This window comes from Pogoniulus pusillus, chromosome 13 (genome assembly GCF_015220805.1).
Source record: "Pogoniulus pusillus isolate bPogPus1 chromosome 13, bPogPus1.pri, whole genome shotgun sequence".
NCBI lineage: Eukaryota > Metazoa > Chordata > Aves > Piciformes > Lybiidae > Pogoniulus > Pogoniulus pusillus.
In genome coordinates, this window is record NC_087276.1 from 19,927,017 (window position 1) to 19,952,320 (window position 25,304).

Consider the following 25,304-nt stretch of genomic DNA (forward strand, 5'->3'; position numbering starts at 1 on the left):
GATCATCTCCTTTCACTCCTCTGCCATTGGGTATCATCATCACAGGCAGGAGAGAAGCAGGTTTTGCCTGAGCCCTCAAACCCTGCAGCCTCCTCCTACATTTTCTTAGCAAGGTTGTTGCCACATCACCTACTCCAGGTTGCTCTGCCTGCCTGCCTGCACTGAGGCCACTGTTGTGAGATAGGGCACAAGATGCCCCTGCCACTCACAGCTCCAACTGGCTGCATGCAGGAACCAGCTGGGGAGGTCTGGGCAGGATGGGACTCACCAGGATGCTGTCCTGCCTTGCAAGCTCAGCTGCTTGCCCCTGGCACCCACTGCCCCAGCTCCTGCTCACATCTCATCTGGGTGGTGCCATAGCCCTCATCAACATCCCGCTGTGAGCCTTGGCCTGGGCACAGCACCTCATGCTGGATGGGTTGGAGTGGGCAAGGCCTGCTTGCTGGTGGTCCAGCTCCTCTCCTTTGGCAAGAGGAAGAGCAAGAGCTTACAGCAGCTAGGAGATACTGGTTCCAGCACATCCCAGCCTGCTCAGGGTAACTGCTCAGCTGATGACTCCTGAGCATGACTCACTGCACCTTGGTTTAATTCATCTGCTCAGCCTGGGAGTGCTCCAGAGAAGCAGCTCCTGCTGCTGCCATTCCCATCCCAGCTCAGCAGCTCTGTGTTGGAGCTGGGGATTCTCTCTCCTCAGCAATCAACTCAGCCTCTTGCTGCCCTCCCCTGTCCAAAGCCCAACATGGAAGCTGGCAGCTCATGCAGCCCCTTTCTGGAGCATTCCAGTCCCTGGCATGGAACGGCTTCACCCTTCTCCTTGTTCTGTAGCAGGGAGTCAGACTTGCTTGGGGAGGAGAGCAGCAGCCCCTGGAGAGCAGCACTTAGAAGTCAACTAAATCATCCAACATCGAATGATGCAAGTGCCTGGGTGAGACCCCCCCCAAAACCAGCTGGAAACACAAGCACTGGGGACCAGCCATGTCCTCCCCGCAGTGGGGCTCCCAGCAGCACAGGGCCGTCTGATGTCCTTCAAACACTTGCTGTGCAGCCTGGCACCACGCTCCCTGCCCAGGCTCTATGTAAACCTCTACCGTGCAGCTGAACACTTGAGCAGCTCCTGACCCTGTGGATGCAGCCCCAGCACCCTCCACACTGATCACTGAGCTGCCCCCATGCCAAGGAGCAGCTGGAAGAACCAACGTGAGGAGGAAGTTCTTCAGCATGGGAGTGGTGAGAGCCTGGAATGGGTTGCCCAGGGAGGTGGTTGAGGCCCCATCCCTGGAGGTGTTTAAGGCCAGGCTGGATGGGGCTCTGGACAGCCTGCTCTAGGGTAGGGTGTCCCTGCCCATGGCAGGGGGGTTGGAACTAGCTGATCCATGTGGTCCCTTCCAACCCTGACTGATTCTGTGATTCTAACCAGGAGCTAAGCAACCTGCTCCCTGCAAGAAACCTCTCCCTGCCTCTCCTGCCTTGGGGGGTGCTGGGGGTACCCTGTGTGGCAGGGTCAGTGTGAGCAACCACAGCTCTGCCACCAGTTAGGTGTCACCTCCCTTCTCATCCTTCACAACTACCACAAACTCTTGGCCAGCAGCAGATTCACAGAACCACAGAAGTGGTTTTATTGGAAGAGATATTTCAAGGCCCTGGAATTGAAGCCTTAACCCAGGGTTGACTCAGCACTGCCCTGTCACCACCAAACCATGGCCCTCAGCACCGCATCTAAAATGGCTTTGGAAACCCTCCAGGGATAAGGACTCCACCACCTCCCTGGGCAGCCTCTTTCAATCTCTGATCACTCCTGTAGCAAAGAAATTTTTCCTTATATCCAACCTAAACCTCCCCTGGGCAACTTGAGGCCATTTCCTCTTGTCCTGTTGCCTGTTCCAAGGAGAAGAGATCAACTCTCACCTGGCCCCAGCCTTCTTCCAGGAAGCTGCAGAGAGGCAGAAGGTCTCCCCTCAGCCTCCTTTTCTCCAGGCTGAACATGCCCAGTTCCTTCAGCTGCTCCTCACCAGCCCTGTTCTCCAGACTCTTCAGCAGCTTTGTTTGCCCTTCTCTGGACCTGACCCACCTTTTCCATGTCCTTCTTGGGATGAGTGGCACAAAACTGAATCCAATATTCAAGGTCCATGCTCTGCACCAGTCCCAGTGAGCTTCAGCTCAAGCTCTTGATTTAGCATTCCCAATTTAATGTAGGAGCACCCCGAGTGTCCCCGGGCACTATGGGGAAGCCTTCTGCAGCTGCCAAATGCTGCAGGACATTCTCCATGTGTCCGTGGCAGTGTCAGTGCCTCAGGACTGTCCCTGTCCCTGCAGCTGGCACAGCCTTTTAGCCCTCAGGGTTTTCTCAGAAGCCATGAACCCACAGAGCACATTCTGCTCACACTGGTTTTGTAGAGGCATCATTGGGAAAGATGCCCAACCTGGGGACAAGGCTCAGCCTGGAATATCCTTACTCCTGGCACATCTTCACGCAAGGAGAAACTTCTCTGCTGTGAGAGTGCTGAGCCCTGAAGCAGGCTGCCCAGAGAGGCTGTGGAGTCTCCTCTGGAGAGATTCCAAACCCAGCTGGCAACTGTGATGCTGGGCAAGCTGCTGTGGGTGCTCCCACTTGAGCAGGGGGTTTGGACTGGATGATCGTCTGGAGGTCCCTTCCAACTCCACCATTCTATGATCCCCTCACTCCCGTGGTGCTGGTTTCTATCCTACACTCCATGCTCCACGCTTCCACCTCTCTCATCTCCACAGGATAAGGATATCCAGAAGCCACAGGGTACATAACAGGACCAGGGACTGTGAGTGGCCTCTTCTCCTGGCCAAGGGGCTGCCCCAGCCAGGGACACATCTGCTGCCAGCAGGGTTTGCTGGCTACTGCTGTGCTTTGTTCCTGTTTTGAGCTGCCTGTGCTCTGAGCTGCACTCACTGCAGAATGCAAAGGCAATTAATTGATCTGAACTGGGGCTTCCTCCTCCCAAAGGCCTTTCCCCAGGGAGGGGGTGAGTGAAACAGGAGTTTCCTGATGGTGGGAACAGGGCTGAGAGCATCGATCCCAACCCGGAGAGCTGAAGATTAAAGAGCTCCAGTGATGGGTTTAACATCTCACTACTTCCCATCCAGTGGAACAGTTTTCCAGGGACTGCTCTGCCTGCTGCTGCTCACTGCACACTGAGGCTGGGGACATGAGCTGGACCTGCTCTGAAATGAGACCAAAATTCCTTCCTCTCCTTGCTATGGTTGGCTCAGCCAGGAGAATCCTAGGGCAAGGTCACATTTCAGCCTTCAGCTCTCTGGAGCTGGCAGTAAATCGAAGTGAGTTATCTCCTAAGTTGTGGTTTACAGTAATGGGCTTTCTAGAGCTCTCTCCTCACACCCAATCCACGGGAGGAGAGGAGGGAGTCACAGTTTAAATCCTCTCAAAACGAGAGCCACAGGTCCAGGCTTGGCTGGCAGGAGCTGGGGCAGGAGCTGGGGCAGGAGCTGGGGCAGGAGCTGGGGCAGGAGCTGGGGCAGGAGCTGGGGCAGGAGCTGGGGCAGGAGCTGGGGCAGGAGCTGGGGCAGGAGCTGGGGCAGGAGCCTGCAGCACATCCCTGGAGCTGCTCAGGCTCTGCGCTCCCTTGAGTAACAAGAGCAGGATACCTAAATATCTCCAAGGAATTAAAACTTCAGGGCTCATCTTTTTTTACCTCCCACCCACCTTCCAGATGCTTGGAGAGATGGAAAAAAGATTCATCTTTACTCCTTCCACAGCTCCAGGCTTTGCAAGGGATCCTGAGTCTCTTTGCACAAGGTCCCTGTGGTGACTGCAAAGCTGCAGAGTGTCAGGTCCATGTTAGACCTAACCAATCACCCACTGACCCATGGCCACCACATGCTCAGCTGTCCCATGTCCCCAGAAAGAGCGCCTGGCATCCTGCCTACCCTCCAGCATCTTGTTCACCTCCCACATCACAAAGTCTTTGACACAGTCAATTTCAAACACCACGAACAGCTTAGAACAGCATCAGAGAAAGTTGTTGGGATGGATATGGACACCCCAGACTCATGGACACCTCAGATCCACAACTCAGAGTGACCCAGCTACTCAAGCCAAGGATGCTGCCCAGCACAGCTGCCATCCCAACACCAGGAAACCCTGAGGAACCAGGCAAGAGATGAGTCCTCACCATCAAACTGCCTCGTGACCTTCCAGCCACAGGCTGTCACCACTCCACACGCCTCTCTCTGCTGAAGCACCACTGAAGAGCAGATCAATGAAGGCAAAACTTGTGTGTTGGTGTAAGAAGTCCCTGCTCCATGTCACTCCCCACAGCACATGAGTGCTGAGTTCTCCACCACCAGCCAGCAGGACCAATCCTCCTCCCCAGGACTGAGTCCTTCCTCCTCCTCCCAGCACAGCCCCATCACCCAGCAGCCCCACACCAGCTGCCCAGCGTGGTGCTGGTGGAATCTGGCTCCATCTCCACTTCACACTCTCTCCCCCTCTCTGCGGTGGCGGCTGGTGGCAGAGCAGAGTCACCTACACAGACTTGCCTTTGCTGGAGGATTTTCTTCCTGTTGTTACAAAAAAAACCCCAACAAAAACCAAACAGAATAAAACCAAACCCCAAAACGAACAAAAAAAGCCAAACCCCCAAAAACAAACAGTAGAAGGAAAAAAAAACCCAACTGAATGAGTGCAGGGGGCAGAGGAGGTGGCAGAGGTGGGCTCTGTGGTGCTGTCTGGACACAGAGGCCACACAAATTCACAGTGGAACGCACACAGCAGTGCAAGAACCCAGCCCCTTGAGCATCCCCAGCAGCTCAGCAGGCTTTGGAGAGCAGCACCCAGCTGCCCATGATGGGTGTCCTCACAGGGGACATATCAGGGTGGCCATGGGCACAGCCCAGGCACGCACAGCCATAGGTGGACTGGGAGCTCCTGCTCCCAGTTTGAGGTGCCGGTAATGGGTGGGTGTCACCAAGTCTCTCCCTCCCTCAGCATTGCTAAAAGGGAAGGGGAAAAAAAAACCACAACCACAATACCAAACCCAAAACCTAATAGAAAAGTAAAACTCTGGATTCTGACAGTGACTCATCAGCTGCCATTCTGGAATCTGTGGGGTTGGTGCAACCTACACAAGGCAGTTCAGAAAGGCAAAACAATTCTGAATAATAGGGGAGGTGGGGGGGGGGGGAAATAATTAAAGTTTGAAGATGAAGGGTAATTTCCACCACTTGGCTTCAAGGGCTCAGCTTTGTTTTTCTCTTTATTGAAGCAATCAGGGGAGGCACTGGAGCTGCCTTCTAGGGGCTCCCCCCCTCCCCTGCCTTCCCTCCCTCCTTCCTCCTCGGTGCAGCTCATGGCAGGGGAACACCCGACTGCAATCCCAGCTCCTGGGAAAACGCCAGGCTCTTCCAGCCGGCCAGGGTGGGCTGGGAAGCAACAGGGGAGGTTCCTTCCTAGCAGGGAAGTCAATGTGCTGCTGTCCCCTCCATTTTGGCTTCCTTCCTGGGAGCTCTGGGATGGGGTTGGGATGAGCTGCTCACCCCTCTGACTGAGGCAACTGCTCTATGTTTTATCTTTTAAGGGTGGATAAAGATTATTTTATTTCCAGAGGTGGCTGGCATGCCTATGCCAGCAAGAGGAAGGCTGCAGCAGCCCAGCTCAGCCTCCATAAACCATGTGCTAGAAATTAATGAGCTTCACTGACTGAGTTTATCCATTCAAATTAATACAATCCCACTAATTAAAACAGAGAAATAAATAATCAAATCCTCTGCTGCTGCTTGTTTGCTTGCTTGTTTGTGGACATCAATGCCAAGAGAAGGAGCCCTGGCTGAAGCATCCCCGTGCCCAGGGCTGGGACCTGCCCTGCACGGGCACAGCTGGGACAGGATCCTGCTCGTTAAAGGCTCTCTCCTTTAATGAACAGTTTGGATTCACTTCAAATCATAGAATCAGCCTGGCTGGAAAAGCCTTCTGAGATCACTGAGTCCATCACCCTAAGACCACCATGGCACATGTGCCAAAGTGCCGTGGCCACCTGGGTTGAGAGGAGCTTCTGGGGAAGGTTTTGCCTCCCAGCCTCCCCCCCAGCTCTCAGTAACAGGGGCAGGCTGCTCAGGTCCAAGAGGTTCCAGGATCACAAAGCTTTTTACTAGCAGGCCTGTCCTCTGCCTGCCCCCACAGCCCAGAGCAGCTGGAGATGGGTTTGAGAGTAAAGATTTCATTGCTGCTTTTTATGCCCTCAGCAAGCTGTCCTCTGGGAGCATTTCTGCCTGCCCTGCAACGGCTCCAGTTTTAACGTGTTGAAATCCCTGCCCTTTGCTGTTTCTCTTGTTTGCCCCACACCAACAACACAGCAAGGAGTGTCTTGTTCTCCCTTTTGCTCCCTCATTATACCTTTCTGAAGTCGTCTTCGCTGCTGGTGCATCTCTGTCATGCCTGCAGCACTCCATCAGGCTTCTCTGGTCACTGAACAACCTCCCACAGCAGACCTGGGACACAGGACTAAACCCAGGACTTGTGCCCCATAATTAGCTTCTGATTAGCTCCTCCAAAAAGCAGCAGAGCATCTGCCCATTCCATTTCTGTGCCATTTCTGTTCTCCAAGGATAGAGTTCACTGCTCCCACAGTGAGGGTCACCCCAGCACTGCTTAAGCAACTTGGAGACATTAAATGGCAGAAAAAGAAGGGAGAGAAACTGGCAGTTAAGCCCTCTTTCAGCACAACATCAAGTTGGTGACAAGAAGACTCACAGAGAAAGCAAAAAAGCAGCAGTTCAGATGCCTGTGGATTCCAGCACAAGTTGGGGTAATGAACAGAAGGACCCAGCCTGGTTTGTTGGGGGGAGTTTAATCCATGTGGTGTTAAACAGTTCCCTGCAGCCAGAATGCTGACAATGTATGATAAAATCTGCCCAGAAGGCACCAGGTGGGAGAAGCAGAGGGTCAGGATGTTAGGAAACAGGACATGAGGAAAGATTTATTTACTGGAAGTGTGGTCAGGCATTGGAACAAGCTGCCCAGGGAGGTGTGGGGTCATCATCTTTGGGAGTGTTCAAGAAACATGTGGACGTGGGACTTGCAGACATGGTTCAGTGGCCATGCTGGGGCTGGGCTGATGGTTGGACTCAGTCTTGGAAGGCTTTTCCAACCCAAACTATTCTATGATTCCAAGAGTGTAAAAACCTAGGATCTGCTAGCTGACCAAGTCACCACTAACTCAGACAAAGGCAACCTGTGGGCACAGGGAGCTCTGCTGTCCCTTCCAAACCCCAAGCCTGTGGCCAGGGGCTGCCCAAGCACCTCGCTACACTGAGGAGGAGAGAAAGCTGTGTTCTGATGGGAGGTTTCACTTCACACCAGTATTAAAAAGTCCTCTGAATTTCTAAAAACCTATAAATGCCAATTTCCCAGCTCCAAAGCGTGGCTCCCAGCACAGGGAGAGCTATTTTAGACTCTGTGTTGACAGCTGAAAGGGAATGGATCACAGCATTAAGAACTAGTTGCTGCTCAAGCCCGAGCAATCACGACTTGATTACGCTTCTCATGGGCAAACAGAGGCGAGCCCACGGCACCCGTGCTTCCAAAGGTTAATTCACAGAGCAGAAAACAATGATGAGCCACATCAGTTAGGGGAAGGGATTCAAGCATCAAAAGCACGAGTGAATAGAGAATGATTTGAGTGGTTTTTATCCCCCAACTCATCCCTGCGCCGGGAGCTCGCATCAGTTTTAAAACCCACCTGGTTAATATGTAAACAGTGATAAAAATAAACCTGAGCCCAACCAGAAGAAGAAAGGAGATTTCGTAACTCAGAATAGAAATCAGCCACCAGAAACCCCACAGCACTGATAAAGGATGCAAACAAACAGCAGAAAAGCCACCAGAACCAGCTTGCCCCGCTGCAGCAGGATGAATGGCAGCAGCAGAAGGGAGCAATGTGCCTGCCTTGGGTAGAGGCTGGAGAAAGGTTAAAATGCAGCTGAGAGAGCCCAGACCTCTCATGCTTGGCATGGGCACATCCCAGACCTCAGGGATGTGTTGGACACTGGATGTAAGGAACAATTTCTTTGCTGCCCAGGGAGGTGGTGGAGTCACCATCCCTGGAGGTGCTCAAGAACATGTGGCCATGGCACTTGGGGGACATGGTCTGGTGGCCATGGTGGTCTTAGGTTGATGGTTGGAGTGGATGATCTTGGGGGACTTTTGCAGCCCAAAGGATTCTATGGAGGAGCCAACTGAGCAATAGCAGCAATGCTTGGTGCCTTGGGAAGGCCTGGAGAATGCTGAAGATGTAGGTACTCCCTGGAGGGGCTGTGAGGGCTGCCATCCTCCCTGAGCCCCAGCAAGCCCCAACCTGGTGTGCAACCATGCTGCTGCATCCCTGCCCTCTCCTCAGCCTCCCTTCCCTCACTCCATGGTGCCTGATGGCACAATCAGGGACTTGGAATGAGGGGACAGATCATGGGCACTCCTCCTCACTGCAGGGAGGTTGGGCAAGGTGACCTTCAGGGGTTCCTTCCGACCCAATGCGATCTGTGAATCTGTGACACAGAGCAATAAGGCTGCTGGGCACCGAATTTGCTTTGGTGCAGCCACTGCCAGGCTGAAAGAGTGCTGGTGACTAGGGGCTTGGTACCTACAGGGAGACTTGGTGCCAGCAAGCACAGGTGATGATGAGTGTGATAGCCAGAAGAGCTGACCCAGCTCGCTGATGCCCAGCAACCTGCACTAACAGCTTCAAAGCTCAAGGTGAAGCAGCTGCTCAGAGATGTGACTAATGCCAGGGTCCATTTTCCAAGGAGAACATTAAAGGGATTAGGGAGGGCTCAGAGCAGCAGGAGCTGGGCAGCTGGGCTGTGAGGAGCAAAGCCCCCATGCCCAGCCAGAGCTCAGCTCCATGCCACAGATGCCAAACTGCATCCAGAGCTCTGCCAAGCAAACCCTGCTCCAGGGGAGCCTCTGCCAAACCCAATGGCAAGGGTGAAAGCCTGTAAATGGCTGCGGACAGCCCTGTCAGAGCCTCAGCAAGGCTCCTGCAGTGCCAAGAGGCAATTCCACCTTCCTGAGCTGGCTGCAGAAGGCTTGGGAAAGGTCACTCCCGAAATCAGGATCTTTACAAATAAACATTTGCTGAGAGGGGTGAGTCATGGTGCTGCCTTTCCAGCCTGATGCCTCTGCCAGGCCCCGAGCAGGGCCAGCTCCTCAGCTCTGCAGCTCCACGGGAATTTCTCCAGTGAAGCCTCCAGACAGGCTCTGCCCTCTGGGAAGAGGCTCAGGGAATTGTTTTCCTTGCAAAACTGATGAAAAAATATATGTTCTCCTGTTTCTTTTATAGCACTGATTTGAAGGTAAGCATTGAACTTCAGCTCTGTGGCTGCCACTCAAGGACCTACCTTTTTAGAGAGAGAGAGATAATCCCTCCCCAGAGAGTTATTAGAGTCTTAGAATTATTGGAATCATAGAATTCATTATTAGAATGATAGTTTTTGGGGGCTGGAAAAGCCCTCTAAGACCATCGAGACCAACCATCACCCTAAGACCACCGTGGACATTTAACCATGACCTGAAGCATAGAATGGTTTTGGTTGGAGAAGCTCTCTAAGATCAAGTCCAACCATCAACTCAACCTCACCATGGCCATCAAACCATGGCCCCAAGTGCCATGGCCACAGGTTTCTTGATTGCCTCCAGGAATGGTGACCCCAACACTCCCCTGGGCAGCCTGTGCCAGTCCCTGACCACTCTTGCAGCAAAGAGGTTTTTCCTCATGTCCAACCTAACCCTGCCCTGGCACAATTTCAGGCCATTTCCTCTCCTTCTATCACATGACACCAGGGAGAAGAGACCAACTCCCACCTCACTGCAACCTGAAGTTCTCAGCTGATGTACCAAAAGGAACTCGTCCCAGCAATGCCCATTTATGCCAGGGAGCCCACCGGGTGCTGTGTAGCATTTGCTGCGCTGCCAACCCTCGGGTTCCCATTTTCCCCCACTCAGCCAGTCCTAGCCATGCCCCTAGCCCCCTAGCCCGGGGGCTGGGGTCCAGCTCAGCCCTGCTCACTCTGCAGGTCCTGCAGCAGCTCCAACCCCACTGGATTTAGCTCACTGCCTCCGGAGGCTCAGCCGCCTCCTCACCATCTGCAGGAGGGGATGACAGCCCCGTGGAGCAGCTCCAGCCCCCAGATGGGGGAAGTGGTGCTCAGGAGTAGCACTGTAGTGTCACTCTTGCCTTTTCTGGGAGAAGAAGGAATTGTCCTCCAGGCTTAGGAGAGAACTTTGCTGGTGGACAAGTGAGTGATGCCAACCTTGCCTTCTCCTCCAGCAAACAGAGGTGCCCACCTCTGCCCTGACAGCTTTCCAGAAACTTGGAGCCATTTCCATCAGGCAGATCTTGATCTACTGTGCTGCCTTGGCCAGGGCTTTGCCCTTGGAAACTCCTCAGCAGGGGCAGTGGTAAGAATGGGTACAGGAAGATAGCACAACCAGTCCATCAGCCACCACTTTGGGATTCTGCAGCACCAAGAACCACCAGCACATTGCAAACAGCATCCCCAGGCCCTCCAAACATTCTCCTGCCCATGGGCAGGCTGTGGGACACCTCGATCCAAGGCTCCCCTTCCCCTGCCCACTCTGCAGCCCTGGCACTGCCAGAAGGAGTCAATTCTCCTGCCTGGGCTCTCAGCTCTAGCAGTACAGCAGCCTTTCAGAGCCTGCTCCAGATCCTGCACCGAGCTGGTCATGTTATCCCAGTTTACAGACGGGGAGAGGAAGGCTGGAGAGATGCAGCTCCCAGGCTCCTGCTGCTTTCAGGTGCTCAGCTGGAGCTGGGGGGTTTCACAGCCCTCAGCACAGCCCTGGAAGTAGGCTCTGTGTGGGCAGTGCCAGCACTGCCACCCAGCCAGCTGCCAGAGCTCGTTGTGTCACAATGGTGAGACCTGGACCATGAGGAACCAAGCTGCTGAGTTCCAAAGGGATGTTCTGCCTCTGCTGTTTTCTGGAAGGCTTTTCCTCATCCTTGGGAGGGGGAATTTCTGTCCAGACCGATGCTGCAAGTAATGCCTAAGTGAGATGACCTTTAGGGTCCCTTCCAGCCCAAGCCATTCTATGAGTGGCTGAACTTGTGTAACCTGAAAAGCCCTTGCTGGGACAAGCAAGCTGCTCTCTGTTTGTGAGACCTGCTGGTGAGCAGCACAGACACAGCACTGCCAGGAGGGTCCATCTGAACAGGAGAAAATTCTTTGGTGTGAGGGTGCTGGAGCCCAGGAGAAGGCTGCCCAGGGAGGTTCTGGCATCTATTCTGCAGAGATTCCAACTCCAGCTAGACACTGCAATCCTGGGCAGGCTGCTGTGGCTGTCCCTGCTTAAGCAACAGGTTTGGACTGGCTGATCTCCAGAGGTCCCTTCCAGTGCCCACTGTGCTGGGATTCTGGGATAACCAACCTAGGAACTGAGTTGCTGGAGTGCAGCTCACACCCCCCAAACACCAGTGACAGAAGTGGCTGCTGTGTGCGTGGACAGAGAGGGATCTTCTGCTGCATGGTCCCTCTGCCCAGCTCAGCATACTGCACCACACAGCCCAGTGCCACACCATATGGCACCACTTGCTCCCTGGAGCCAAGCACTTGCTGTGCTGCAGGACATGGCTGCAGGATGGGAGCGCTGACACCTCTGTCTCTCACTTCAGGGAGCTGGGACAAACAGGGAAGCCACACAGCACATGGCCCTAGGATGCACAGGAGCTCAGCCTAGGGGTGTCTCTACCTCGAGTAATGAGCTGGTGGCTGCTCTTCTGCTGCTGGCATCATATATCTGAGGGTTTTGTGCTGGCCTGAGTCTACCACCCTCAGCACAAAACATCCCTTCCTTGTCTCTAGTCTGAATCTCCCTCTTGAAGTTCAACCCATTCCTCTCAAAGGAATTCCCGATTTTAACCTCTTAAAGGGAAGCTGGTTGTTGGCAGCCTCTCCCCTCCCATTGTGATTCCAGGCAGGCACTGGGAATAAAGGTGTAATTAAGGGACAATTACCAAGTGAAATTGGAAATGTGAGGGTTTGAGAGGCACAAGCACAAATGTCATCCTCAAATGGCACCTTTTGTCATCGATTTCCACTGCCCAGGCCCCAGGGGGTATATTGTAAGCACGATCAGCCCCATGGGCTGCTGGAAAGACTGAGAGGTCACACACCATCACCACCACACTCACCTGGCTTCCTGTGCCCACCCAGGGGGCTCCTGTGGCGGCCCAGTCCTCCTTCAGCACAAAAAGCCAAGGCAGAAGCCCTGCTGAGGGGGATGGGCTGGCAGCCAGGTGCTGCTCCTGCTCTCACTCCTGCCCTCCGCAGCCCTGGCATGCCCTCCTCACTCTGTCTCTGTAGGATAAACCAACCCAGCTCCTCTTCACCTGGCATGGAAGGCTGAGCCAGCCTCTGCAGCAAGACACGCTGGGTCTGTCTGGAGATTGTGGCGCCAGAAGATAAGAAATAGGCACCGGTAGAGGCCGGCCCCACGCAACGGCCCCCACCCAGCTGCCGCAGCCACTCCTCCTGCCTCTCCCCACCGGGACCTTGGAAACCTCAGGTGTTTTCAAGCCTGTCAAATGCACAAAGGGTTTCTGCAAGCTGAAGGAGACGAGCACAGCCCACCTGTCCCACCCCATGCTGCAAAAGGCAGCAAAATCCCATCGTGAGGAGCATGTTTCCACCCCTTCTCCTTTGAGCAAGTGAACATGGGGCAGGGAGGGCAGCAGAAAGTGCTGCTGGAAAAACAAAGCAAATTTTCTGGCTGTTTCAAATAGTGAAGAGTGATGGGAGAGCATCCAGCCCTCCAGACTGGGACCACCACCCTGAACCAAAGAGCACTGCATGGCCCAGGCTGTGCCATGGGGCAGGGACGGGTCTGGATCCTACAGACCAGTGACACCAGCACTGTGCACCTCCCCAGCAGCCGTGCAAGAGATGAGCACTAACGAACCCTCCCAGCCTTACGTTACAAAAGGCAAAACTCGTGCAGAGGGAAGGGCAGGGCTTTACCAAAGGCCACCTAACTCCCAGCAGCAGAGCCAACCACCTCCACAGGCATCATCTGCTGGTACCTCCCGGCCAGCCTGCGCCAGCCCCGTGCCTCCCTGGGGACAGGGAGAGCAGGGTCAAGCATCAATCCTTGGGACATCCTCCCCCAAACCCCAGCCATCCTCCCAGCCTTGCTGACTTCATTAGCCATCCCTAATTATTTACAGCCCTAATGGAGATGGTGACCTTGCATGGGGAAAAAAAAACCCAAGCCACTGGAGCCTCATTCTCATTCAGACTTCCACCTCCATCAGAGAGCAAGGGCTCTGGAGATGCCAGGCTCTGCACCACGCCTCTGCAGCACTGAAACGCCTCTTTCTGAGCTGCTCACAGCAGCTCCTCACGTGCTGCTCGCTGGCAACGTGGGAACCAGCTCCCTACACCACCCCAAAATGGGGACTTTTATCCAGATAAACACAGCAGCATCCCAGGGGGCTGAATTCTGCAGCATGCCCAGAGGGTGAATTCTGCAGCATCTCAGGGGTGTAAATTCTGCAGCATCTCACGGGGATGAACTCTGCAGCATCGCAGAGGGGTGAATTCTGCAGCATTTCAGGGGGGTGAATTTCTGCAACATCCCAGAGGGGTGAATTCTGCTCCATCCTAGGGGTTGAATTCTGCAGCATCCCAGGGGGTACAGCCTGCAGCCCCTGATACAAGGGGCAGTTTCTCAGGGCAGAGCTGACACGTGGCTCCTCTCTGGACACCTTCCCAACAGCAGCGAGGGCCAGAGACAGGGCTGCCTGGAAGAACAGGGCCCCTCTTTGTCCAAGAGGATTTTTATGGCTCTTGGCATTTGGCCACATGCCACCAGAAGATGGGTCTGGAGCAGCACGAGGGTCCAGGTAGCCTGATTCCCACCTCTGTCAGAGGACAGTGATTAATGCCTAATCAACATATCCTCCACCAAGATGGGCTCAGAGACCCCTAAGCCAAGGGCATCATAGATGGCACATTGCAGAGCCCCACAATCAAGGTGTTTGTTCAGTCCTGTTCGGGCCCTGGTGACACAAGTGAGCCCAGTGCTGGGTTTGTGGCTTCTGCTGAGCTGCTGGAAAGGCTGTTTGAGGGTGGAGGAGAAGGGCTGCTAGACCTGCAGCATGGGGATTTCACCAGATGCTCTCAGAGAGGGACCTGGTCCCTCTTCACCTTCACCCATCACTGGCAGCTTGGATGCCTCCATTGTCTACTTCCCATCACACACTTCGAGGTATCCAGCCCTCACCTAATGAAGAACTTGAAGGCTGAACTTGGTGATCTTGGAGGTCTCTTCTAACCATAACAACTCTATGAATCTAAGAGCCAACAGCTGCTCCCCACTTGTCTGCCCAAAGCTCCCACACTGCTGCAGACCTGTCCTGTCACCCTCTCCATCACCTTCAGCCCATGTTACTACAGACCTGTCCTGTCTCACATCACCTCCAGCCCATCTTGATGGTCCCTCATCCACATGGCCATCATCACAGGGCTCTCTTCAATGCTGGAGCTGGTGGGCCTCCCTGGGACAGAGATATGTGAGGTAGCATTGGCACAGGGAGCCATGTCAAGGCTGCCAGGTCAGTGGGCTGCAGCAGCTGCCTGCAGGAGGTCAGGGTGGCCACGTTCGGAGAGCTTGGCAGCTGTGGCAGGAACACCATTGCCAACCTAGCAGCACTGCCAAGCTGGACCAAGAGCAGTGTGGAGAAGAGTTCAATTCCAAGCCAGGTTTTGATGAGAATCTGCTGCAGACACCAAGCAGACAGAGGAACAGGATGAGCAGCTCCTTAAATACCCCCTGTAATGAGCAGTGAGGAGAAGTGCTCCATCATGGGTGATTGCAATCTCAGGGACGTTTGCTTGGTGCTTTTAAAAATTAAAGATAATAACTTTCTAACAGAAACAATATTGCTGTCACCTTGGGGAAATTCTCTGCTTGGCCTCACTCAGAAGAGCCTGAGAGGAGCTGAAGGCGGGGGAAGAGCTGGTGCCTGTCCAGGAGCAGCTGCTTCCAGCCCAGTTGAACGCCTTCGGTGAGAACCAGCTCAGCTCAGCTCAGCAGAGCCAAAAGCAACCACAGGCAAAACCAACTGGGTGGGAAAATGTAGATGCAGGAGCACAATTGAAATCAGAGAATTGTTTTGGTTGGAAGAGACATTTAAGATCACTGAATAACCATCAACCCAGCACCACCATGGCCACTAAAACACGTCCCGAGGTGCCCTGCCACTGCATGGACATCGCTACTCGAGGGGCAAGGGCAGAGCCTTTGCCTGCATCCCATGTTCTCTGCTGAAAGGGAAACTGAGAACTGCCACAACAAGATTAAAACTCAGGAGTTTGAGATTGGAAGTGGTAGTTAAGAGATGGAGGTGGCCAATGAGAGAAGCTAGCAGGATACTTCAAAATAAACCTGCAACCAAAAGCTTTAAGCAAGACAAGGAGGAATTCTTTAGGCAGCAGAAAGGAGCTTCATCACTGGTGTAAATCACTTCCAGATCACAGAATGATAGAACCACTGGATGGCAGGGGGTGGAAGGGACTTTCAGAGATCATTGAGTCTAACCTCCCTGCCAGAGCAGGATTACCTAGGGCAGGTCACACAGAAGTGCATCCAGATGGGCCTGGAGAGTCTCCAGAGAAGGACTCCTCATGATGATGCAACTGTCAGTCACGAAGCTGAAGCGAGACATAATCATTTATTCATCAGCTACTTTGTTTCTCTAACTGCAGACAAACAGGCTCCTGTGTTCTCACAGGTGCTGAGGAGGATGCCAGACAGCGACCATTAAGTGTAAACATGAACCCAGTCAGACTAGAGAACTTCTCCCAGGGGTGTTCAGAGCAAAGGCTGAGGGCTTTGCTCAAGATCTAAAATGGATTTTCATAAACCTGGACATTCTTAGAGTTCCTAGAAGGCAGGAGAAGCTGGGCCAGCACCACGAGTGATGGTGCTGTCCACCGACTTTTGACAAGGGCTTGCAGTGACAGGATGAGAGGCGATGGCTTTGAGCTGGAAGAGGGGAGTTTGACACTGGAGATTGAGAAGAAATTCTTGACAGTGAGGGTGGGGAGGCACTGGCACAGGTTGCCCAGGGAGGTTGGGGTTGCCCCCTCCCTCGAGGTGTTTCAGTCCAGGTTGGATGATGCCCTGAGCAACCTGATCTAGTAGTGTCCCTGCCCAAAGAGGGTGTTTGGAATTGGATGATCTTTAAGGTCCTTTCCGACCCAAAGCATTCTAGGATTCTATGACCCCAGCATGGCCTGTTGGTCAGCTGAGGTGGGCAGTGGTGGGAGAGGAACCAGGGGACAGAACAAACGTCAAGCAGCTTCATGGAAAATAGAGTTATCCAACCTAACCTCATCAAATTTTCTTGGCATGGTTACAAATTCAGTTGATAAAGGAAATCAGTAAGGTAATAGATAGAGACTTCCAGCGGGCATTTGATTTTGTTCTCCTGAAGAAGCTAAAGACCAAATTATGCAGAACCTACAGAGCTTTATTAACAGGACTGGGAGAGAGAGTAGAGGCTGAACATGGTGATCCAGTGGGATATTCCTGCACAGGATCACCTGTTCCTGGAACAGGATTGAGCTACAACAAGTCCTTACAGAGAGTGTCAAAGAACCGGTAAAATGATTGTGGGCAGAAGAGGCAAACAGCAGAGACCAGACTGGAGTGATGGAGATGGGTCAGGGGGGTTTGGGCTGTTGGGACTCATTCAGTGATGGCCATTTTTACACATCCAAGTCCAAGCTGGTACCCTTAGGAGCTAGGAAAGCAAGTCACAGTTTGGGTGTGGTAGTGACACCCTGATGCTCAGCAGCACAGAGGGCTTGAGCTCAAGGGGCTTTAGCTGAGAGGGCTGAAGATACCCATGGGTGTCAACAGACTGACAAGAGGCAGACAACAGGACACCATCCAGGGTGGCTACGGGCAGCTGCAGCACCAAGGATCATCTCTTCTGTTCAAAGGACGTTTGAGAGGTTCATGCCTTTCCTCAGTGCCACAACAGGCCTAGGGACACGACCTTCAGCTGAAGTCCCCAGGACTTACCCTCTATGTAAGACACACCAGGGGCCAAGCAGGAGTTGTGGGTCAGGTGTGGGAATAGCTCAGCAGGATCCTGTGGGCTGTAGGACTCAGCTGATGATATGCACGATATTATGGTGATCCTGACAGGATCCTCCCCAGGTTTGGCAGGGAGGGGCTACTGGCTTGGTGAAGGCTGAAATGCTGCTGCTGTGGGGGACAGTGGAGCAGGAGCACTAGGACAGAACCAAGCAGGACAGCTTGGCTGAAGGATAGCTCTGGCTCCTTGGTCCCCTACGAACCACTCCATGTGCCACCCCAGCTGAGGATGGCCCCAAAGGATGGCAGGACACTGCATCGCCCAGGAGTGAGACAGGCAGAGCAGCACCCATGGTCCTCCAGAAATGGAGGACTTTGTTCTGCTGAGGGAAATGAAGGAGGAAAGGAAAAGTACCAGAGCACTTTAAAATATGGTATTTTGAGCAGCTTTGGCCAGATCCTCCTGCTCCTTCTGCCTGTTTCAGCTCCACATGATACCGTGGAGGCAGTCCCAATCTATACCGCACAGCGGGGAGGACAAGGAAGCTCCCTGCTCTTAATGATGCTGAATTTAATTAAGTTTGATGAAAACCAAACTTCTTCCACTTCCCTAAAACAACACAAGCCTGAGCAGCTATTGCTCAGCTCCAGCTCTCTCCCTGAAGGGCTGTGCCTGAAGTCACAGAGGAAAAACCCTGATGAGAAACAGCCATGGGAGAAGCATGGTGACAACTGCTGGTACAGAATCACTCAGTGCCAGGTTGGAAGGGATCCCAAGGATCACCTGGTCCAACCTTTCTAGGTGATAGTGAAGCTGAAACGAGCTGGCCCAGCACCCTGACAAGCTGAGTCTTTGAGCTGTCCAACGGAGAAGACTCTGCTGCTTCCCTTGAGAGGTGATTCCAATGCCTGACTGTTCTCATGGAGAAACGTTTTGCCCTGGGGTCCAACAGTAATGTCCCCAGCACTAACTTGTCCCCAACACCCCTTGTCTTTTCCATAGGACTCCTTGGAAAAACAGAGTCTCCACTGTCCTGGCAGCCACCCTTTATGTCCTGGTGGATGGTAATCAGGTCTCCCCTGAGCCTTTTCTTCTCAAGGCTGTTTGAGCTGAGAGGACGAGGAGGCACCTACTAGATAACCACATGCTGCAAAAGGGGACACCTAGCATTCGAGTCTAAAAGAGAGGCTACCGCCAGCACGGAAGCCTGCCTGAGCTCCAGGTACTGAGTCAAGCCCTGAGTTGTGTTTTCCACCGTGGGTGTCTGCACACAGGGCTGCAGCAGCTTCATTGAAGATTTATCCACTCTCTGCTGTGGGCCTCGCAGGCTCACGTGGTGCCGGCGGCTCCTACGCAGGCGCCGGGGACCGACACCGAGTGAAAGCATCTGTGATGGAGCATGCACCCGCTGGTCACCCCAGCCGCCTGCCCCGGGGCTCAGCACTTCACCCCTCTGTCCTCATGCTCTCAGCCGTCCTCAAACCCTCACCGCAACACACCTCAAAGCCCCATCAGCAGCGGAAAGGTCACGGCTGAGGAGCTTCCTGACGGGCAGAGAGCGCTGCCTGGTGCTGAAAGCATCTTCTGCACCACAGGAGCTAAAAGCGTCTTCTGCACCATCAGTGCACCACCTGCACTGACCAAGAACACTTCCAGCACAGGTCACGAAGTGCAAGCCTTGTCCATTTATCAAGCCAGGTACAGAAATCAGAGGCTCAGTGAGACCAGCGGGATTCGGACAGGACCTGCTGCTGGGTGCAGTGGCTTGGTGAGAGCAGCCACAGATCCTCAGCTTGGGAGTCCTCAGCCCTGCTGCAGCATGGTCCTTTCTCCACCCAGACTCTGTGTGAGCATGGTACAGCTCTGTTGAGGGGGGGTGGGGGGATGTTCTCCCTCCCTAGCATCGCATCAGTCACCAGCCTGTGAGACACCAGCTCCTTTCTCCAGCAAAATCCAGGAAGGTGGTGAGCAGCCCCACCACATCTGCCTCAGCAGTTTCATCTTGCGCACCCTGAGAGCCTCACCCAGCCTCCAACTCAGTGCCATTTGCTTGGTCACAGCCCCCATTGCCCACCAAATTCTTCCCCACAAGAGATGATGAAGCTGTACCCAGCATGAGGCCTCAGCTGTGCCACGGGCACAAACAGCACTGGCACAGCAGAATGAATTCTGTGACCAGAGTCTGGGGATCACAAGTGTGGAGCAATGACTCCACAGAGAGTGTGTGCCCCATAACCCCCAGCCCCATGCCTAGGCAAAGAGTGGTGGGCTGTGATTCAGCACCCGGCTCTGCCATGGTACTGTTAAACCCTTTCCTGAGTCTGCCATGACCAGGAGAGTGGGGCCCCTGCCAGCTCCTTCCAAAGCCATGATTTATTGTGGTGAGGGAAACATAAAACACCCTCTGAAAACCAACCCCCCACCACTGCCATCCCTCACAGCCCTGGCTACTGCCTCCTTGGTTCCACTCAGCCCAAGAGGGGAGACAGATTATCTCCAATTATTTATTAGGGAATTAGAACCTGATCCAAACCCTCCTTGAATCAATGTAAAACCTCCAACTGACTTCACCCAGTGAAGGAACTGAGCACCAGGCACAGACAGGGTATTCCTGCATCCCTGGCCATGACTCACCCAGAACTTTCCAACGTGAGGGCGCAGCTTGGCCGCTGCGCATCACTTGTCCCCACCATTGCAGGCATCAGTCGTGGACTGGGAGAGCCTGGCACTCCCTAGAGCCCCAAGGACAGCAGGGCAGGACCCTTCCCAAGCACACAGGACACCAGCTGCTGATTCCACTTTGAAAAGTTATGGCCCAGTGTGGTGCCATCAGCCATTTCTTGCTGCGCAAGTGCCAGCACCTGGCTCCGTTCACACTCGTGTTTGAGCACAGCTTGTTGGTGCTGGTATTAGCCTCAATCAGGAGCTCTGGGTCACAAACTGTCCCCAAAGTGTGGCCAGTGCTGCAGGAGGGCAGCAGCTGTCATGGCCTCTCCAGCCAGGCACTGCTGCTGGAGTGAAGCAATGGGGTGAAGCAGTGAGCAGAAACTGGGCTGTAGGCAGCTGTGGTGGGGCAGAGGGACCGTAGGGCTGCCATGCAGCTATGGAGGACTGAGCCCAGCCGTGGGGTAGCTATGGAGGACCAAGCCCAGCCGTGGGGCAGTTGTGACATATTGTGGGGCACAGTCCCTGGGGATGGGATCCAGGATGCGGTGGGCAATAGCAGCAGTAGACCCGGCACTTAGTGAGGGGCTCAGTGACAGAAACGTGGGTGCTATGAGTCTGCCGTGACAGGGACATGGTGCCCGCAGAGCCTCGGGGAAGGGCAGGGGCTGGGGGGCAGCTGAAAGCACTCAAGCAAAGCCTGGGGCCGGGAGAGGAACCTGTAGCCTCTCTGTCCGCCACTCCCGTCTGCTTGGTGCTGCCGCGGTAGGGGGGATGCCCAACGCGGCCGGTGCCCGGGCACGGGGCGAGGGTACCCAGCACCCCGGGCTCTGCCCCATTCATCGCCCGCGTCCTGCATGTCGGAGCCACCCGTAGGGGTCCTCTCGCAGCAAAGGGCTGTGTCCATACCCGAGAAGTGGCAGCCGGGGGTGTGTGTAAGGCGGCTGGGTTGGGGGGGGGGGGGGGGGGGGGAGGAATAGAGGACGATGCTCCGCGGAGCCGGGGTCTCGACTGCGGGGCGGGGGGTTGCGGGATGGCCCTGCCCTTCCCTGAACTTTTAAGCTGGAGGTCCGGGGAGGGGGTGGTTCAGTACCTTCCAGGCAGCACGTCCTCCAGAGCCCCGAGTGGGTCATCACCTCCTCGTTCTTGCGGCTCGTGTCGTTGTCGCTCAGGGACTTAGTCCTGCACACGCCGCGCGAGTAGAGCCAGTAGTCGGTGCCCACGGCGATGGTCATCAGGCTGAAGGCTGCGAAGGCTCCCACCGTGGTGATGAGCATCTGGACGCCTCTGTCACACATCCTCATGCTGCTTCATCCTACGGACGGCGGCTCGCAGGGGAAGGGCCCGGCGCCGCCGCCCGCCGCCGCCTTCCGCGCTCGGCTCCTCATGCCCCTGCGGCCCGCGGACAGCCCGGTCCCCGCGGCGGCGGCGGAGCTCGGGGCCGCCGAGCCCCCCGGTGCCCGCCCGGCATGGCCCAACCGGCGGCAGCGGGAGCGCGGAGCGGCTCCGCCGTGTGCCCGCAGCGGGAGCGCGGAGCCTCTCCCGGCGCCTCCCCCGCGCCGCCCGGCCAAGGCAGCGACGGGGGGCGGCGGGGGCGGGGGGCAGCGGAGGGCGGGGAGCCTCCGGTTTGGGGAAGCTGCAGCAACGGGAAACCGCCCCCCGCCCGGACAGTGGTGGGGAAACGCCCGGGGGTGGGCACCGGGATGGGAGGAGGGGGGGAAGGAGAGGCGTGGGGGGCGCACGGAGACCGGGGTGGGGAGTGGGACAGAAGGGACTGGGATGGGGAGGGGGAAACACGGGGACCAGGACAGCGAGAGGATTGTCCCGGTTAGGGGACAGAGACCGGGAGCAAGCCCAACCCGGTTGTGCCAGGACCGATCAGAGATCGGGACCGTTCGAGAACGGGAATCGGGTCTGTCCTGGGGAGCAGGGATGACACGAGGGGCTCTAACTGCAGGTGCCGGAACCCGCCGGGGACTGCTCCGAGGCTAGGACCGAGGCCGAGCAAGAGTAAGGAAGGAGATCAGAACTGCCCCCGGGGACCGGGCGGGAGATCCGACTGCTGGGTGCTGGGACCGGGACAAGGACCTCCCCGGGAGACGCTTCCCCGGGGTGCGGGGCAGACATTCACCCCCAGCGCTTCCCTGCAGGATCCGCTCCAGTCCGGGGCTCCCGCTGATGGGGAGGGGGCACAGCCCCGGCTGCCCCGTGGACACCCGCGGTTATTCCCTGCTCTAGTGCGGTCACAGTCCCGGCCCGGCAAAGAGCCTCTGAGCGTCGTGCTGGTCTCACACCACCCTCCCCAGCGTCTGCCCCCAGTTAAACCAGTTCAGCCCCTCACACTCTGCTCTCTCCAACGTTTCCGCAGCCGCTCGTTTGAGCTTCTGACTCATGCGACCTTTCCAGCAACCCCCATCACATACCCACCTCTGCAATTAACGGTGTTTGAGGGGCCGCGGGAGCCGAGCCTGGGCTGTGGGAGCTTCCGGACGGACACACGCTGCATCCTGAGCTGCAAAACAGGGAATTCTGAGGGACGCCAAAACCTCAGGTGCCGAGTGTGAAAATCCAGCAGCCTCCTCACCCTAAAAACATCCCCTTGGAGCACACTCGTTAGGCAGGGCAAGCTGATTGCAATGCCACGATTATTCATGTGTTTGGAATCTCTTCTCCAGTCCCCACAAGCCCCCTTTTCCGTCCGTCCCTCCCCCCCGGCATAGTTATGGTCACCCCACTTTGCTCTCCATCTCTGTTATGAGCCCTTTCCCTATTCCAAGTCCAGGATGGAGCAGAGGGAGCCTTGCCCAGAATGGAGCAGAGAGAGCTGTACCCAGGCTCTCCAGGGTGAACAGGACCAGTTCCTGCTTTTCCAGAGTTCCTACCTGGAGAGCTGTAGTGCTCAAGCACTGGGGACCAACAGCACCCTGTGGTTCTGGGGGGCCTGGAGCATCTCTATGAGGTGGAAAGGCTCAGAGATCTGGGGCTATTTAGCTTGGAAAAGAGCAGCCTGAGAGGGAATCTTCTCAATGCTTAACGAGAGCTAAAGGTCTGGTCCCACACTCTTGATCCCTGTCCAGAGACAGGACAAAGGGCAACAGGCACAAACTAGAACCCAGGAGGTTCCATTTGAACAGCAGGAGAAACTTCTTTGGTGTGAGAGTGATGGAGCCCGGGAGCGGGCTGCCCAGAGAGATAGTGCACTGTCTTTGTCTGGAAAGCTTCCAAACCCACCTGGCCGTTGTGATGCTGGGCAAGCTGCTGCGAGTGTCTCTGCTTGAGCAGGGAAGTTTGGACTGGATGATCTCCCTTTCAGCCCCCACCATGCTGGGATTTGGTGGCTCTGAGGGTGAGGATGGAGACTCAGGGATTGCACTCAGAACCATCCACCCAGGCTGAATCGCAAAGCTTGTTCCTGTGGTTTCATTCTGGGGAGGGGTTAGAGTTGCCCATTTTCTGTGATCTGCTTTGGCAACAGCACATGGTGCTGTTGACCTTGGTGTCACCAGCTGGACACCAAGACAAGCTCCACACTGGTGTGCTCTCCCTGAGTGCACTGGTGGGCACCACGGGGGTATCTCTGCCTCAGCCCTGGCATTTCTCTCCCTTGTCCTGCCACCCCCACAGCTCCCACCGCCTGTCACCCAGCTCCTGTAGTGCGTGGGGCAGAGCCTGACGCCAGCACCCTGCTCGGCCCCCACCCTGCACAGAGGCAGCAAAGATATCTCACACCCACAGCCGAGGGGCTGCAAATTGCATCCCGAGTGGGGGATGCTGCAGCCTCCATTGTGTTATTTTAACTCAGCGTGTGTAGGTGTGAGCAGAGAGCACATGTTCCGTTTCCTAGGCTTTGCACAAAGCAGGCTCACACAGAAGCAAAGTCCACTTTGGATCCCCTTGGCCCTTGCCAGGGTTGGCGGCAAGGACACCCCTCACCGAGCCCTGCACTCCTGCTACCATTCATTGCATGGAGAAATCAGTCCCAGGAGTGAGCCTGGAGCTCTGCCCAAAGCAGTCAGAGCAGAGAACATGCAGGAGGGTCACTAAGATTTATGGCCAACTAGAATTTGGGGACCTTGCCATCCTGCTTTGCAGCTCAGCATGCTCTGACCACCACAGCCTGGCACCTTACCCTGTGCAGCCTGGGCCCTCCTAGTTCCATCACCTCTTGCTGTTCACTATCATCATCATCATCATCATCATCATCATCTACCTGGATCTGGACCCTTCTGAGCTCTGTAAAGTGGAAACAAACAAAAGAAACCAGCTCAGGCTGCAGAGATTGTACAACTTGTGCAAAAAAAATCCCCCCTCCTTGCAGGCAAAAATGTCCTAACCCAAGATCTGTTAGGCTTTGTCCTTCCAAATCCAGTGATGAAAGCTTTGCTGCATTTAAATTGGCAAAGTGACAGAAAGTAAGCAGTCAGAAATAATCCCTAGCTGGATTAGGTTTTTCCTTGAAGGAAGAGAGGCTCTGAAACACGGCGAGGGTAGGTCATTAGCAATGCAGCGAGATGCTGAGCTCCAGCCTTGCCTGGTCTTCATTTCCCTGCTCCTGGGGGCTGCAGGGGGATCAGGACTCCGGAGCCTTTGGCACCTATGTTCATCCCTCCCTGCTTCTACAAGGGATTATTTCTATCTGCACACACTTTGGCTGGCTCTGATAGGACTCCAGCGGTTGTGGTCTTATGTGAGGTGGTGAAGAGTCTGCAGAGGTCCCCCAGGATGTGACATGGGTGAGCAAAGCCATCCCTGCCACCAGCCCAAGCGCGTGAGGTGCGAGCAGGCTCGCTCGGAGCGAGCTGCTGCGGCTGCCTCCCAGCTCTGCAGCTCCCAGCTGGACTTTGACAGTTTAGTAGCAACAAAAATAGCAGGAGATAGAAACAGAAATTCAGTCTGCCTGAGCCTCCTTACTGGGGGGAGATGCAAAGAGAGTGCAGGGGTGGTGATGCAGAGGTGGCCATGCAGGAGCTGGCGAGCAGCACGCAGCTCCACAGAGCCCCGGGTGAAGACACAGCAGCCACATTTACTCTGAAGGGTTCGGGTTGGGAGGGACATCATCCAGTTCCAACCCCCCTGCCATGGGCAGGGACACATTCCACTAGACCAAGTTGCTCAAGGCCCTATCCAACCTGACTTTGAACACTTCCAGGCTTGGAACCTCCACAGCTTCTCTGGGCAACCTGTTCCAGTGCCTCACCACCCTCTCTGTAAAGAATTTCTTCCTTATATCCTCCAGTCCCCCTTGCTTTGCCCAGCGTTCTTCTTCCACACATCTCAGCTCTACACCCTCGGCATGGCCACCATTACATCTGCTTTTCTCCTCTCTCTTCCAATACACTGAGCAGACAAAACAAGCCCAGGTGAGGGGCAGGGGTGATGGAAACAGCAAATACTACATCAGTGCTGCAGGGTTCCCCCAGCTGCTCTGAGGGTGCTCTGTGCAGATCAGCAACTCCTCATCCCAGCAGCCTTGATGGGAACAACCTGATTCCAAACCTGAGCAACAAGAGGGGAGCCAAAGGATTCTCTTCCCCAAGG

General features: G+C 55.2%; 1 protein-coding gene across 2 annotated transcripts in view; it reads right to left on the reverse strand.

The window, feature by feature from the left end:
• CACNG3 (calcium voltage-gated channel auxiliary subunit gamma 3) overlaps positions 1-21,311 on the reverse strand; it is a 29,301-nt gene extending 7,990 nt beyond the window's left edge. Inside the window, exon 1 of one of the 2 annotated variants that reach the window (XM_064153329.1) lies at positions 20,860-21,311. In XM_064153329.1, coding sequence (XP_064009399.1) covers positions 20,860-21,070 — 211 coding nt within the window. In that variant the 5' untranslated portion in view covers positions 21,071-21,311. Of the gene's footprint in view, positions 1-12,188; positions 12,528-20,859 lie in introns of those variants that run through there. The other variant, XM_064153330.1, reaches the window with a different exon arrangement.
• Between the last annotated feature and the right edge of the window lie 3,993 nt (positions 21,312-25,304).